Source organism: Tiliqua scincoides, chromosome 6 (genome assembly GCF_035046505.1).
Source record: "Tiliqua scincoides isolate rTilSci1 chromosome 6, rTilSci1.hap2, whole genome shotgun sequence".
NCBI classification, from domain to species: domain Eukaryota; kingdom Metazoa; phylum Chordata; class Lepidosauria; order Squamata; family Scincidae; genus Tiliqua; species Tiliqua scincoides.
The window spans coordinates 28,783,376-28,796,980 of NC_089826.1; the positions used below are offsets into that span (position 1 = coordinate 28,783,376).

General features: G+C 44.8%; 1 protein-coding gene across 2 annotated transcripts in view; it reads left to right on the top strand.

Moving 5' to 3' along the window:
• The first annotated feature begins 1,635 nt into the window (after window positions 1-1,635).
• LOC136655574 (bifunctional heparan sulfate N-deacetylase/N-sulfotransferase 3) overlaps window positions 1,636-13,605 on the top strand; it is a 90,863-nt gene continuing 78,893 nt past the window's right edge. For both annotated transcript variants that reach the window (XM_066632139.1, XM_066632140.1), the window contains exon 1: window positions 1,636-2,619. In XM_066632139.1, coding sequence (XP_066488236.1) covers window positions 1,636-2,619 — 984 coding nt within the window. The remainder of the gene's footprint in view (window positions 2,620-13,605) is intronic.

Sequence of the window (13,605 nt, forward strand, 5' to 3'; positions counted from 1 at the left end):
AAGCTTCCTGGGTGACCTTGGGCCAGTCACTGCCTCTCAGTCTAATCTACTTCACAGGGCTGTTGTGAGGACAAAATGAACCATATACACTACCCTGAGTTCCTTGGAGCAGTGTTTCTCAAACTGTGGGTTGGGACCCACTAGGTGGGTCACAAGCCAATTTCAGGTGGGTTCCCATTCATTTCAATATTTTATTTTTAATATATTAGTCTTGATGCTACCATAGTATGTGACTACATTTGGGGACAGACCAGTACTTTGAACAAGCTACTATGTATATTCTTTTAACAATGATAGTAAATGGGATTCACTCCTGGGTAAGTGTGGGTAGGATTGCAGCCTAGGATTGTTACAAATTTTCCTGCTTGATGATGTCACTTCCAGTCATGACATCACTTCCAGTGGACCCTGACAGATTCTCATTCTAAAAAGTGGGTCCCGGTGCTAAATGTGTGAGAACCACTGCCTTGGAGGAAGGGAGGTATAACAAACAAGAGTTAGGAATAAAAACATTCCTGGCTGTTGGGAAGAAAGGTTTAATAGATCTAGTAGACCATTTAGATAGGACATTCTTTATAACCTATCCATCTGGCAGGCATCGAATCTGTGGGATTAAAGATCAGGAACTGGTGGGAATGTAGTTTCTTATTACAATTGTAATTTTTTCTTTATATACCTTCTTAGAGCAAGTTTAAAATAAAGTCAAGATTTCATCTGATTTGCTGAGCAGTTGTGCTACCTCGAATCTATTAAGAGCTGTTTGGAGCTCTGAACTAGATAGATGTTTTCCTCCTATACATGTCATAATGTCACGCTAGGATTTTCAACAATCCTGTGCATTAGATACTCCTTTAAAAAAAAAAAAATGATTCTTCCAATTTTACATCTCAGTTAATTTCATAAATGCTTAAGAACCCAATCCTGAATGGTGTGCGCCGGCAGTATGCTGTCACAAACCATAAGTTGGCATGGACCGCCGAGCCACGGCATGGAACGCTGGAGCAGGGAGGAGGCAGAAGGGGGCGGAGAGAGGGCAGGGAGGGGCGTAGCAGGTAGGCAGGGAGAGGGCGGATGGGAGACATACAGGGGGGAGGGAGGGAGGCGGGTCCGGTGGAGCTCTGCTCTGCATTCGTGTGGGGCTCGACACCCTACATGAACTCCTTTACCCCACAACCGACCTTTAGGTCTGTGGTAACTTGAGTAGCCCATTGCGGGGCTACTTCCCTTACTCAGAAGGGGACAAACCTTCTCCCGAGGTGCCGCCTGCGGTAGCCCGTGGCACGCAGGATTCTGTGGCAGCCATTTAAGGTGCTGCTGAAGCTGCGTGCCACGGGAGTTCAGGATTGGGCTGTAATTCCATTATTGCTGTCTGCTGCATCCCACCTTTTCATGCAGACATTACTTGCCATCTACTGAATGAGTTACTATCGTATTTTAACACATGTGTTAAAGTCTCTTAACCTCTCTTTTTTCCCTTTCCCAGCATATATTTTTTGTGAATTGTGCTGAAGAAAGATATATGCGCTGCAATGGTGACATAAACTATTAAACTGGACTGGAATCAATAAACACCTTTCTTTAATCTTAATGCTGCTGCTGCTGCTGCTGGAAACCATCTAAGGCATTACTTACAACATGACTTTTATTGTGAAACTTCATAGACATTTTCAACGAACTGTTATATTGCTGGCCACTTTTTGTATGGTCAGCATTGTTATCTCAGCATACTATTTGTACAGTGGCTACAAACAGGAAAATGAACTTTCTGAGGTCTCTTCCGAGGTGGAATGTGGAGATCTTCCAGTCCTCCTACCCTACAAGTTGGCACCGTGGAAGACTGTTAAGCCAGTTGATCCCCTAAGAACTGATCCTGTGGTGCTGGTGTTTGTGGAAAGCCAGTACTCTGCGCTTGGTCAAGACATCATAATGATTTTAGAATCCAGCAGATTTCAGTATCATATAGAAATTGCTTCTGGCAAAGGTGACCTTCCTGTGCTTATAGATAAGAACAAAGGCAAGTACGTTCTCATAATATATGAAAATATTTTTAAGTATGTGAATATGGATGCTTGGAATCGAGGCCTTCTAGATAAATACTGTGGAGAATATGGAGTAGGTATGATTGGATTCCATAAGAGCAGTGAGAACACTCTGCAGACGCCTCAGTTAAAAGGTTTTCCTTTCCATATCCATGGAAATGTGGGTGTGAAGGACTGTTGCATCAACCCTCATTCTCCACTACTCCGCATGACTAAATCGTCTAAGTTTGATAAAGGACCTTTGCCTGGAAATGATTGGACAGTTTTCCACATCAATCACTCAACCTATCAGCCTGTCATATTTGCAAAAGTAAAAGCTCCTGAAAACCTCCCTCCTCCTCTTGTTAAAAACTCTCTCCATGCAACTGTGGTTCATGACTTGGGTCTTCATGATGGGATTCAACGTGTTCTTTTTGGAAACAACTTGAATTTCTGGTTGCACAAACTCATCTTTGTAGATGCTGTTTCATTCTTGACTGGAAAGAGGCTTTCATTGTCCCTGGATAGATACATTCTTGTTGACATCGATGACATCTTTGTTGGAAAGGAAGGAACACGGATGAAGGCCAATGATGTTCAGGTAGAGTTTTCTTTTAAAAGTCTCCTGTACTATGATCTCAGTACATGAAACTCAGTACTTGAGAATTTTTAACCTTAACTTGAAGCCATATATTTGGAGTTATGCAAAAAAAGGTGTATTTCTTGTGCCAAGTACACGCATTTGAATTAAGGTCATTACCTTAGGCAACTCAAAGTATTATGTTCATTTCATTTGTATTGAAAAGACTTAAATTGAACTTTTTATTTGAGTTTTTTTGGTGGATATTGCTAGAATCTGTTGCATTTTGACAACCTGTTGTCTTTTCAAAGACAGAACAAGACGTCTTTCCTTTCACTTGAAGCCTATGATTCTGAGAGCGCAAACCTAAGATTGTGTTGGACCAGTGCAAGTCCCTTGCGCTGGCCCAGGAGGGTTGCAAATGTGCTCTAAAGTGTGTTTGCATTTCCTCAAGTGTCGGCCAGGCCGACGCAAGGATGTGCATTGGCCCCAGAGGCTGCACACAGCCTCCACACCGACGGAGGAAGGTAGGTCCGGGCCGGCTGAGCTCAGCTGGCACAGGGGTCTGGGGGAGGTTTGGGGAGGGTAGGAGGGAGGCGTTCCAGGGTGAGGAGAGGGCAGACAATGGGTTGGCCTGTGGACAGGCAGCAGGGAGTGGGGCCAGGACTCGGCACTTGTGCTGGATTGTGACCCCATTCCTGGGCAGCTCTGGGCTGCACGGATCTGCACCACCTCTTTAGGTGGTGCAGATCTGAGCAGCTTCACCTGGGGTAAGGGGAAGCAATTCTCCTTGCCCCGGTCTAAGCTCGCACTGGATATGGGGCAGGCCTGTCGCAAGTTAGGATTGTGCTGTGAAAAGACTTGCAGCGGTTGTTTGGCTTTTTTTCAAATTGGTTATTTTTCTTAGTCTTGTATGTAAAACTTTTTATCATTACACAGTAGATCACATCTTATGTGAGAATTACGTTCTGACGCCAGAACGTAAAGCCAAAATTGCTTATAGTTGAAACTCTCTTAAATCCAACAAATATGTACTGTCTCTTTGTGAACTAATAACATAGCATGAGAGTCACATAAGAACTAAAGGAACAGCAGATTCATTCTCCCATTTCAGACTCACTCCAGGCCATAAACAGACCAAGTGGGCAGAGTCTCCTGCACTATTTAAACTATTGATTTTTCTTTGTCTCTGTCGGGGGGAGTCCAAGCATGTATACATGAATTCATGTGAGTCACTTTGCTTGTAAGACATAGCTTCACTGTATGCTTCTTTGAAATGTTTTAAGGGAAAGCAATACAGAAATATTGTAAATAAATAAAAAGTATGCAGTCGCTACTATCTAGTGCAGCAAATTTCAACTACCTTACCACAGCATGGTGTGCTGTGAAGGGCCTGCAGGTGTATCGTGGAAGTTTGGGGGAGGGTCATATTAGCAGGGTCATTGGGGGGGTGCGCCCCTAGCCAGCAGTGCGATGTGCCTTGTCAATTGAAAAGTGATAGTGTGCCTTGACAATTTTAGTGCCTTCTCAGTCTGTTGTAATGTAAAAAAGGTTGAAAACTGCTGGTCTCATGGGTGTAGATCAAGGGAAGTCAAGGTATCGGGAAATTGCACAGTCTATGTTCTCATTAATATTTTCACTCTTGTGCACTTTTTTAGGACGTACGGACGTACACTTCTCTTTTCATAGTCAGTTCTGATGATACCCTGGTAGCCAATCTTAAACTGCACACATGAGCAGAGTATTTGTATGAGAAGTGTAACACTTGAATAATAAATTTATGGAACCAATTCTGTGAAAAGAATTGCAGTTCATGATTATTCTTCTCATGGACATGAAGCCATGACTTTCGTCCCCCGTGTTACATTGCTTGTGAAAGTAGACCACTCTTGTGAGCAGTCTTTTTTTGCTCAAGTTGGCCACCAGCATATCCTTGGAAGTTACTCTAATGTAAATCTTGAGTTATTGATTTAGTGCAGCCTTCGGTAGACTATCCCCTGGTGCCTCCCTTTGCCTTGGTCGCTGCTTATGGCTGACAGTTGAAAGTCCCTTTTTGAGGAAAGTTTCCTAAGCCGCTGTCAAAGAATCTACTGTTTTGCATTCTTATTTGCTCCAGTTTTGCCATTGAACATAAGAACATAAAAAGAGCTCTGCTGGATCAGGCCAAAGGCCCATCTAGTCCAGCTTCCTTTATCTCACAGTGGACCACCAGATGCCTCTGAGAGCACAAAGGCAACAAGGGCCCTGCATCCTGGTGCCATTCTCTTGTACCTGGCATTCTGAGGTAGCCTACTTCTAAAATCAGGAAGTTGCACATATTGTTCCCATCGTGGCTTGTGAACTGTGATGGACTTTTCCTCCAGAAATTTGTCCAATCCCCTTTTAAAGGCATCCAGGCCCAATGCCATCACCACATCCTGTGGCAAGAAGTTCCACAGACTAATGACATGCTGAGTAAAGAAATATTTCTTTTGTCCTACTCTCCCAACACTCAGTTTTAGTGGATGTCCCCTGGTTCTGGTGTAATGTGAGAGGGAGAACATTCCCCTATCTACTTTATCCATTCCCTGCATAATTTTGTATGTCTCAATCATGTCCCCCCGCAGGCACCTTTTTTTCTAGACTGAAGAGCTCCGAACATTGTAGCCTTTCCTTGTGAGGGAGGTGCCCCATTCCAGTAATCATTTTGGTTGCTCTTTTCTACACTTTTTCCATTTCCATTCTTTCTGAGATGTGGTGACCAGAACCAGTCACTTTTAAGATGTCTTGTACAGATAGTAGCAGCTTTGCATTTCAGTGAAGGTGAATTACTATGCAGTCTTCTCACTTTGAAAGATGGGGAGAAATTATTTAGAGACAGGCTGATTGCTTTTTCAACCGAATGCATGCACATTAAATTGTAATGAGATTGCTGCCAAAACATGCTCAAAATGCATCTCATGGATTGTGAAATCTCTTCTTTTACAAAGCTGCAAGTTTTATGTGAAAACTCCAAAATTCTGTGGTATAATTTTACTGATTTCAAAGTCAATCAGGAAAGAGAGAATATGTCGCAAGACATATTCAACATGGCATAAGAACTTGGGCTTCAAAATCTAAGTGCACAATCCAGCCAAGTTAAATAGCTTCTTTTATATCCAGTTTGATCTCAGTGGGAAAGTTAAGCCTGTATGTTTTAACTCTCTCCCATTTAAACCATGGGATCTAAAGGTGCTTAATTTTGAGTGGAGCATGCATTATATTAAACCTGGATACATTTCCTTGTGCTGTGATTGCCATATCTGTGCGGTTGGGGCTTTGGGCTGCATTGATAACATTTGCAGGTAGCAACCCAGGGCTTAGGGGAACCCTCAGCACATAAGAGCTTGATTTATAAGCAACATGAGTTCTAGGCTAATCTTTTACTTGGTGCTAGATTCCGTGATATGGTTTTCAGAGCAGGTACAGAGCAGGGGAGAGGAACTGAAAGCAGTCTCCAAAAATATTATAAATTTGCAAAATAGTATCTGTTTGTTGTATGGCTGGATGCATTGTATGCATTCATGCATATGCACATTCACATATAGCCCTCTTGGAGAGACCAGACCAGTTGGATACCAGTTTATTAGAGACCAGTTTAGAGATCTTGTTACAACAGTGCTCCAACCTTAGCACTTGACTGTAAATGAACAGCAATTATTCACTTGCACAGGAAAACATAAAAGAGGTACTTGTGCCTAGTGACCACAATCTTTGAACGTCACACTGTACAGAATCAAACTTGCTTGTGTCAACTTAAGTTTTTTTCTTGGTGAGGTTAGAGTGGAACATATTCCCTGGAGGATTTTTTTTCCATGTTTTGCCTTTGAAGCTTCCATATTATGAGGTCAGCTAAAATTGAGCAAAGAGTAGTTTCATCACAAAGGGACCGATGGACATTCATATGTGCTGTTTGTTCTAGCAGAAGAAGTAGGAAGAATGCGTACAGGCTGGGCATCCCGTGCTTGGGAACAGAAGTGTTTTGGATGTTGGATTATTCCATACTTCAGAATACTTGTATATAGATAATGAGAGATCTTGGGGTTGGGGCCCAAGTCTAAACACAAAATTTATATATGTTTCATATACCTCTTATACACATAGCCTGAAGGTAATCAATATTTTTAATAATTTTGTGCATGAAACAAGGTTTGTGCATGAAACACAGTTTGTGATTTTATTTCTTTAAGCAAAAAAGTATTTTAAAAGTCATGTTGGTGCTCAAAAAAGTTCCATAATTTGGAATTCTGGATAAGAGGTACTCAACTTGTACTTTCCTTTTTATCAGTTCCAGCTACATCATGATCTGTATGCTGGATGAATGTGCATACACTATAAAACCCTTTCATTGCAGAGTGGAAGTTTTTGGCCATTGTGCAAAAATACTCACTACTGTTGGCAACCTTCAGTCTCGAAAGACTATGGTATCGCGCCCTGAAAGGTAGTTCTGGAACAGCGTCTAATGTGGCTGAAAAGGCCGATTCGGGAGTGACAATCACTTCCACACTGGGAGCAAGTGCAGTCTGTCCCTGGCCTGTCTCCCTGGCTATGGGCCTTCCTTCTTTGCCTCTTAGCCTCAGACTGTTGGCCAAGTGTCTCTTCAAACTGGGAAAGGCCATGCTGCACAGCCTGCCTCCAATCGGGCCGCTCAGAGGCCAGGGTTTCCCACTTGTTGAGGTCCACTCCTAAGGCCTTCAGATCCCTCTTGCAGATGTCCTTGTATCGCAGCTGTGGTCTACCTGTAGGGCGCTTTCCTTGCACGAGTTCTCCATAGAGGAGATCCTTTGGGATCCGGCCATCATCCATTCTCACGACATGACTGAGCCAACGCAGGCGTCTCTGTTTCAGTAGTGCATACATGCTAGGGATTCCAGCACGTTCCAGGACTGTGTTGTTTGGAACTTTGTCCTGCCAGGTGATGCCGAGAATACGTCGGAGGCAGCGCATGTGGAAATCATTCAGTTTCCTCTCCTGTTGTGAGTGAAGAGTCCATGACTCGCTGCAGTACAGAAGTGTACTCAGGACGCAAGCTCTGTAGACCTGGATCTTGGTATGTTCCGTCAGCTTCTTGTTGGACCAGACTCTCTTTGAGTCTGGAAAACATGGTAGCTGCTTTACCGATGTGTTTGTTTAGCTCGGTATCGAGAGAGAGAGTGTCGGAGATCGTTGAGCCAAGGTACACAAAGTCATGGACAACCTCCAGTTCATGCACAGAGATTGTAATGCAGGGAGGTGAGTCCACATCCTGAACCATGACCTGTGTTTTCTTCAGGCTGATTGTCAGTCCAAAATCTTGGCAGGCCTTGCTAAAACGATCCATGAGCTGCTGGAGATCTTTGGCAGAGTGGGTAGTGATAGCTGCATCGTCGGCAAAGAGGAAGTCACGCAGACATTTCAGCTGGACTTTGGACTTTGCTCTCAGTCTGGAGAGGTTGAAGAGCTTTCCGTCTGATCTGGTCCGGAGATAGATGCCTTCTGTTGTAGTTCCAAAGGCCTGCTTCAGCAGGACAGCGAAGAAGATCCCAAACAAGGTTGGTGCAAGAACACAGCCCTGCTTCACGCCGCTTCGGATGTCAAAGGGGTCTGATGTGGAGCCATCAAAGACAACAGTGCCCTTCATGTCCTTGTGGAAGGATCTGATGATGCTGAGGAGCCTGGGTGGACATCCAATCTTGGGGAGAATCTTGAAGAGGCCGTCCCTGCTGACCAGGTCGAAAGCCTTCGTGAGATCTATGAAGGCTATAAAGAGTGGCTGTCGTTGTTCCCTGCATTTCTCCTGCAGTTGTCTAAGGGAGAATACCATATCAGTGGTGGACCTGTTGGCTCGGAATCCACACTGTGATTCTGGATAAACGCTCTCTGCAAGTACCTGGAGCCTCTTTAGTGCAACTCGGGCAAACAACTTTCCTACAACGCTAAGGAAAGAGATGCCACGGTAGTTGTTGCAGTCACCCCTGTCGCCTTTGTTCTTGTACAGCGTGATGATGTTTGCATCCCTCATGTCTTGAGGTACTCCACCTTCTCTCCAGCAGAGACAAAGGATTTCATGCAGCTCAGTGATGATGATCTCTTTGCAGCACTTTAGGACTTCAGCAGGGATGCTGTCTTTTCCAGGTGCCTTGCCAAAGGCAAGGGAGTCCAGGGCCACGTGAAGTTCTTCTAGGGTTGGTTCACTGTCAAGCTCCTCCAGCACAGGCAGGCACTCACTATTACACCTAATTAAATGCAGAGATCACACCCAGTAGACACCCCTAAATCTGATTTGAGCTAGTTACAATGATACAAGTTTCTCACTTCTATTTTTATTGTGAATAACCAAATTAGAGCCCCATCTTGAGCTCTTGAGCTCTGGCAAAATGAACGTACCCCTGGCGCTGGGTGTCGCAAACATGCCATAAGGCACATCTGCGGCACCTGGAGAGGTGGGGTCACAGCACTGGGCCAGTCCCCTTTCTCCCAGGAGATCTCTGGCAGCTGCGACAGGACCACAGGATGCAGTGGTAGCTGCTTTGGTGCCACCTTTAGGACTGGGCTGCCTGTAAGTTAATTCCTATATTAGGTGATAATGTAAACTGCTATGCTTGTTGAGGTTTATCTAGACTGTCAGGGAGTTGTACAGGTGTCCCCTGGTATCCACGGATCTGGTCCGTCCCGTCCCCCCCCCCGTTCCCATTAACTTTGTTTATGTTACTTATCATTTTGCACAAATGTTATTATCTTGCTTGAACTTTTTGCTATAAGCAAAAAGCATAGAGCAGGCAAGAAGGGAGACTAAAAGTAACAGAAAGCAGGAAACTGAAAGTGAACGTTTGCTTTTAGTCTCCCTTCTAGGCTTCAGGTTGCTCACCTTATTGCCTGGCCAAAATCTTTTTGCTTGTAGAGTTTGTTCAAGCAAGAGACTGGGAGCCCAATCCTGTGCCTGTCTACTCAGAAGTAAGTCCCATTAGAGTCAATTGGGCTTACTCCCAAGAAAGCATGGATAGGATTGGGCTGTGTATCACTTCGTGCAAACGTAATTCACATAAACAAAAGTAATGAGGCTGGAGGTTGTACTCAACTTGTGGGGTGGGAGGGGTGGAGATAGGGTGCCCACTTATCCATAATTTCCAGTACCTGGGAGGAAGGAGGAATGTATCCCCCGTGGATGCCAGGGGATGGCTGTGTTTGCATCATCCTTTTAGGACACCAGAGAAATCAAGAAGTATCTCCAGAAGGCCTTTGGCTAACAAGGAAGCCAAGATGACTGGATGATCCTTTACAGCAGCGGTGTCCAAAGTTTTTGGCAGGAGGGCCACATCATCTCTCTGACACTGTGTTGGGGGCTGGGGGAAAAATAATTAATTTACATTTCAAATTTGAATAAATTTACATAAGTTTACATAAATGAATATATTGAAGATGAACTTATATGAATGAATGAATGAATGGTCTTGCAATAGCTCAAGGCCTATAAAAGGCTTTGCACAAAGCAAGGCTGGCCTTTCCTTTGCTGCCGCTACTGCATCACAGATGTGAAACAGCAAGTAGTGGAGGGAGCCCTCATCCCACAGCTCAGGTGAAAGGTCGAACAGTCATCCTCACACTGAGAGCGGTTCTGTTGGGCCAGTGTGGGCTCCAGCAAGTCTCTGGAGGGCCAGAGGCTCATTGGAGACTGGGGGCTCCCCGCGGGCCTGATTGGGAGACCCCGAGGGCCGCAAGTGGCCCCTGGGCCGGGGTTTGAGCACCCCTGCTTTACAGAGCTGATCAAAGACCTCTTGGTGCCTGATGTAGCATGCTAGTGTGTGTGTACAGCTCCTTAGCCAGCTGTACCATCCACCTCCATGTTCACTTTCTCCTCTTGTCTTTCCTCTCCCCAGATTCAAAAAGAGGGGAAGAGAATGGAAGAATGGAGATGACTGGGCAAACAATGGCCTAACACCTCCCCGTGTACTGCCAGTCTGCTACCTGGGGCAACCACCTCAGCTAGCCTCATTGGGGGGGGGGGGCTAACCATGACTCACCAGCTACATTTAACAAGCAATCTTTGTAGACAACTGTGTATCAAACTAATTTAGAACTGGGTTCATGTGTTATTACCGCTCTTCTTCACGTACCTTACATGTGGCAGATGGAATGTTGGGAACTGGTTTCATTCCGTGTCTGTACAGCTGTCATACATTTTTATGTATGATAAAGTGAGAAGTGAGACACAGATTTGCATGAATAGGTGTGACCTTTGAAGAAAGCTATTTTTATGCTCTTCAGATTGCTTTGTTCCTTTTTTAAAAAGAAAACTGACCAGCCAAAGAATGCCTTATAAAACCTAAACAACAATATGGTCTACAAACTAAATGTCTGTTGAGACTTTATTGCCTGACTGAGAGCCCAATCCTGGGCTTGGCGCACCGCACTGTTGCAAATGTGCTGGAAGGCACATTTGAGGGCCCTGTTGCCGGGTGAGCGCAGGTAGTAGCCCAGCGCTGGCTGGCACCAGTCTCCCGCTGGGCTACCACCAGGTGGGCACCCAACCGCCACTGCTCGGCAGTCACGCAGACCGCTGAGCAGCGGAGAGGTAAGCGGGGCCATGGGGAAGGCTGGGAGGAGGTGTTGCAGGGAGTGGGGAGACGGACGGTGGGGAGAGGGCATTACGGGGAGGCGGAGGGAGGGAGGCGGGACCAGTGGAGCGTTGCTCCTGTGTTGGGCCTGCCACTCTACATGGAGGCTCTTGATTCCCTGCCATCCTTTTGATTGGTGGTGAATCGAGAAGCCCCATTGCAGGGCGACTCCATTTACCTGGGGGAAGGGGACAAAAGTCCCCTTCTCCCGAGGAGCCGCCACCACCAAAGCACGCAGGATGTGGAGGCAACTATCTTCTGTGCTGCTGCAGCCATGCACCCCAGGTAGCTCAGGATTGGGCTGTTACTTGTGCTAATACCAGGAAGCACAGTGAATGTTCCAGGCTGCAAGACCTTAAGTGGAGGGAGGTAATAACATGTGCGGTACCCTCCCTCTGGGGACAGTGGATGTGGAACATGGGAAGTGGAAAAAAGAATACAGGGTAGAACCCATCTCCTGAATACAATGCCCAGCACTGCCCAGCTGAATATGGGCCTTGGCTCTGTCCAGATAATGTCAGGGCTTCTCAGGAAGTCCAGTTTCTTGCACGACTTTGGAAGCCTTTCAGCATGTGCACACTTTGCTGTGCTCTATGTGAGCATGTGGGGGGGGGGGGGAGAGGAGGATGGCCATGCTCGCAGAGAGGTGCAAGGTAAAAGAAGCTATCCTGAAGGGAGACAGAAGTGGGTGATGACAAACCCTTTTCCTCCCTAGCCTACTAGAGCAGGGGTCTCCAGACCTTTTAGCCAGAGGGCCGCATCAATATCTGGCATGGTGTTGAGGGCCGGACAAAAATTTAAATATAAAATTTAAATAAATAAATTAAAGATGAAACTTAGATGAGATGAATGAATGGGCTCATTCATTCAATCTCTCTGGTCCTCAAAACACCCTCCAGACACAATCAGAGCACAGTTCTGGTCATGTTCAGTTGAGTGGGCCAGAGGCTTTCAGGGGACAAGAAGTTGGCCGCAGGCCGGATAGAGGCTTGCTGTGGGCCGCATCTGGCCCCCAGATCGGGGTTTGGAGACCCCTGTACTAAAGCTTTATTCTGGGTTCCTCACCAGGCCCCTTTCTTAAACCACCCCCCTCCAGGTATACTTACAATTCTTGATACTATTTGGTAATTATAGTTAAGCTGCACTTTGTAGGTAAAGAAAACTTTACTCAGTTGCCACTAAATTGATTATACAGGAATAACCCCATAAACACATAGCTTTATGGAACAGGCTTTGGACTGACAGTTCAACAGCTTTTTCTTTCAAATTGTAGCAGATGCCATTTTTTTTTGTTTTACACAAATATAATAGATCAGAGTGCTTCCTACACACGTACATCTTTACACAATATGCTCCCTCATTATTTAAGCAGTTTTATACAGGCAGAGAAAGAAAAGAACAAATAACTCTACGTCCCCATTTTCACGTAGGTGTAACTTTTATTTCTTAAATGTGCTGTTACCCTTTAGATGTCGGTTGTTAATCCACTCTCATTAAAACAAGAGGCAGATTGTCCATTTCTGTACATCCTGGGTATGATATAAGATAAACATTAAAAAAAAATACTGTTTCAAATCATAGACAAAATTAAGCCTGTCCATCAATGACACAAACAATTTTGGCAGGGACATGCTTTGGAACATGCAATGTGCAAAAAGGTACCGTTTTTGTGCAGTTCTGTCTTCTGTTATACGCTATAGTTTATAGTGTGCATTGCATTATTCGATTGTTTGTAATAAAACAATTAATTGAAGTTGATTATCAGAAGTCATACATTTTATGGATGATACTAGAAATTGGAGAAGCAATGTTTATATTCGCCTGTTAAGGGGAAAAGGAGAGGGGTGATAAGATGCATCCTCTTTTAAAGGAGACTTATTATCAATATTCAGAAAAGACTTTAGTAACTTCAAGATGAACATAAATTCTGCAACTCTGCGATGGAGGCAGCCATTTAAAGAGTTGCTTTGTTACACAGTGGAAAGTGGCGGGGAAAAAACCCTCTTTAAAACCGTAATCTATTCAGAGTTAATGCATTCCATTAAAGATGTTGTTGGCAATGTCAGATGTAATGCATCTTCATTACTATTAATATGGAAGGAGTTATCTTCAGCAGTGCAATGAGACACAGCTGAGAATCTGGTGTTGAAAGCCATATTTGCTTATGAATGCTTTCATGTCGGACATCATTTTTGCTCTGCTCCCATATGGCGTGCTGGCGATGCAGATGAACGGTTTAACAGGGAGGATGCACCTATTCAACACCTATGACTTGCTCATTTTAGGGCAGTGTTTCCAGATACTATTAGGGAACAAAAGGGATTTGTATGGGAATGTACTGAGGGTACTTCCTGATCTGCATACCTGATCTGCATACCTATATTGAATGTACCCA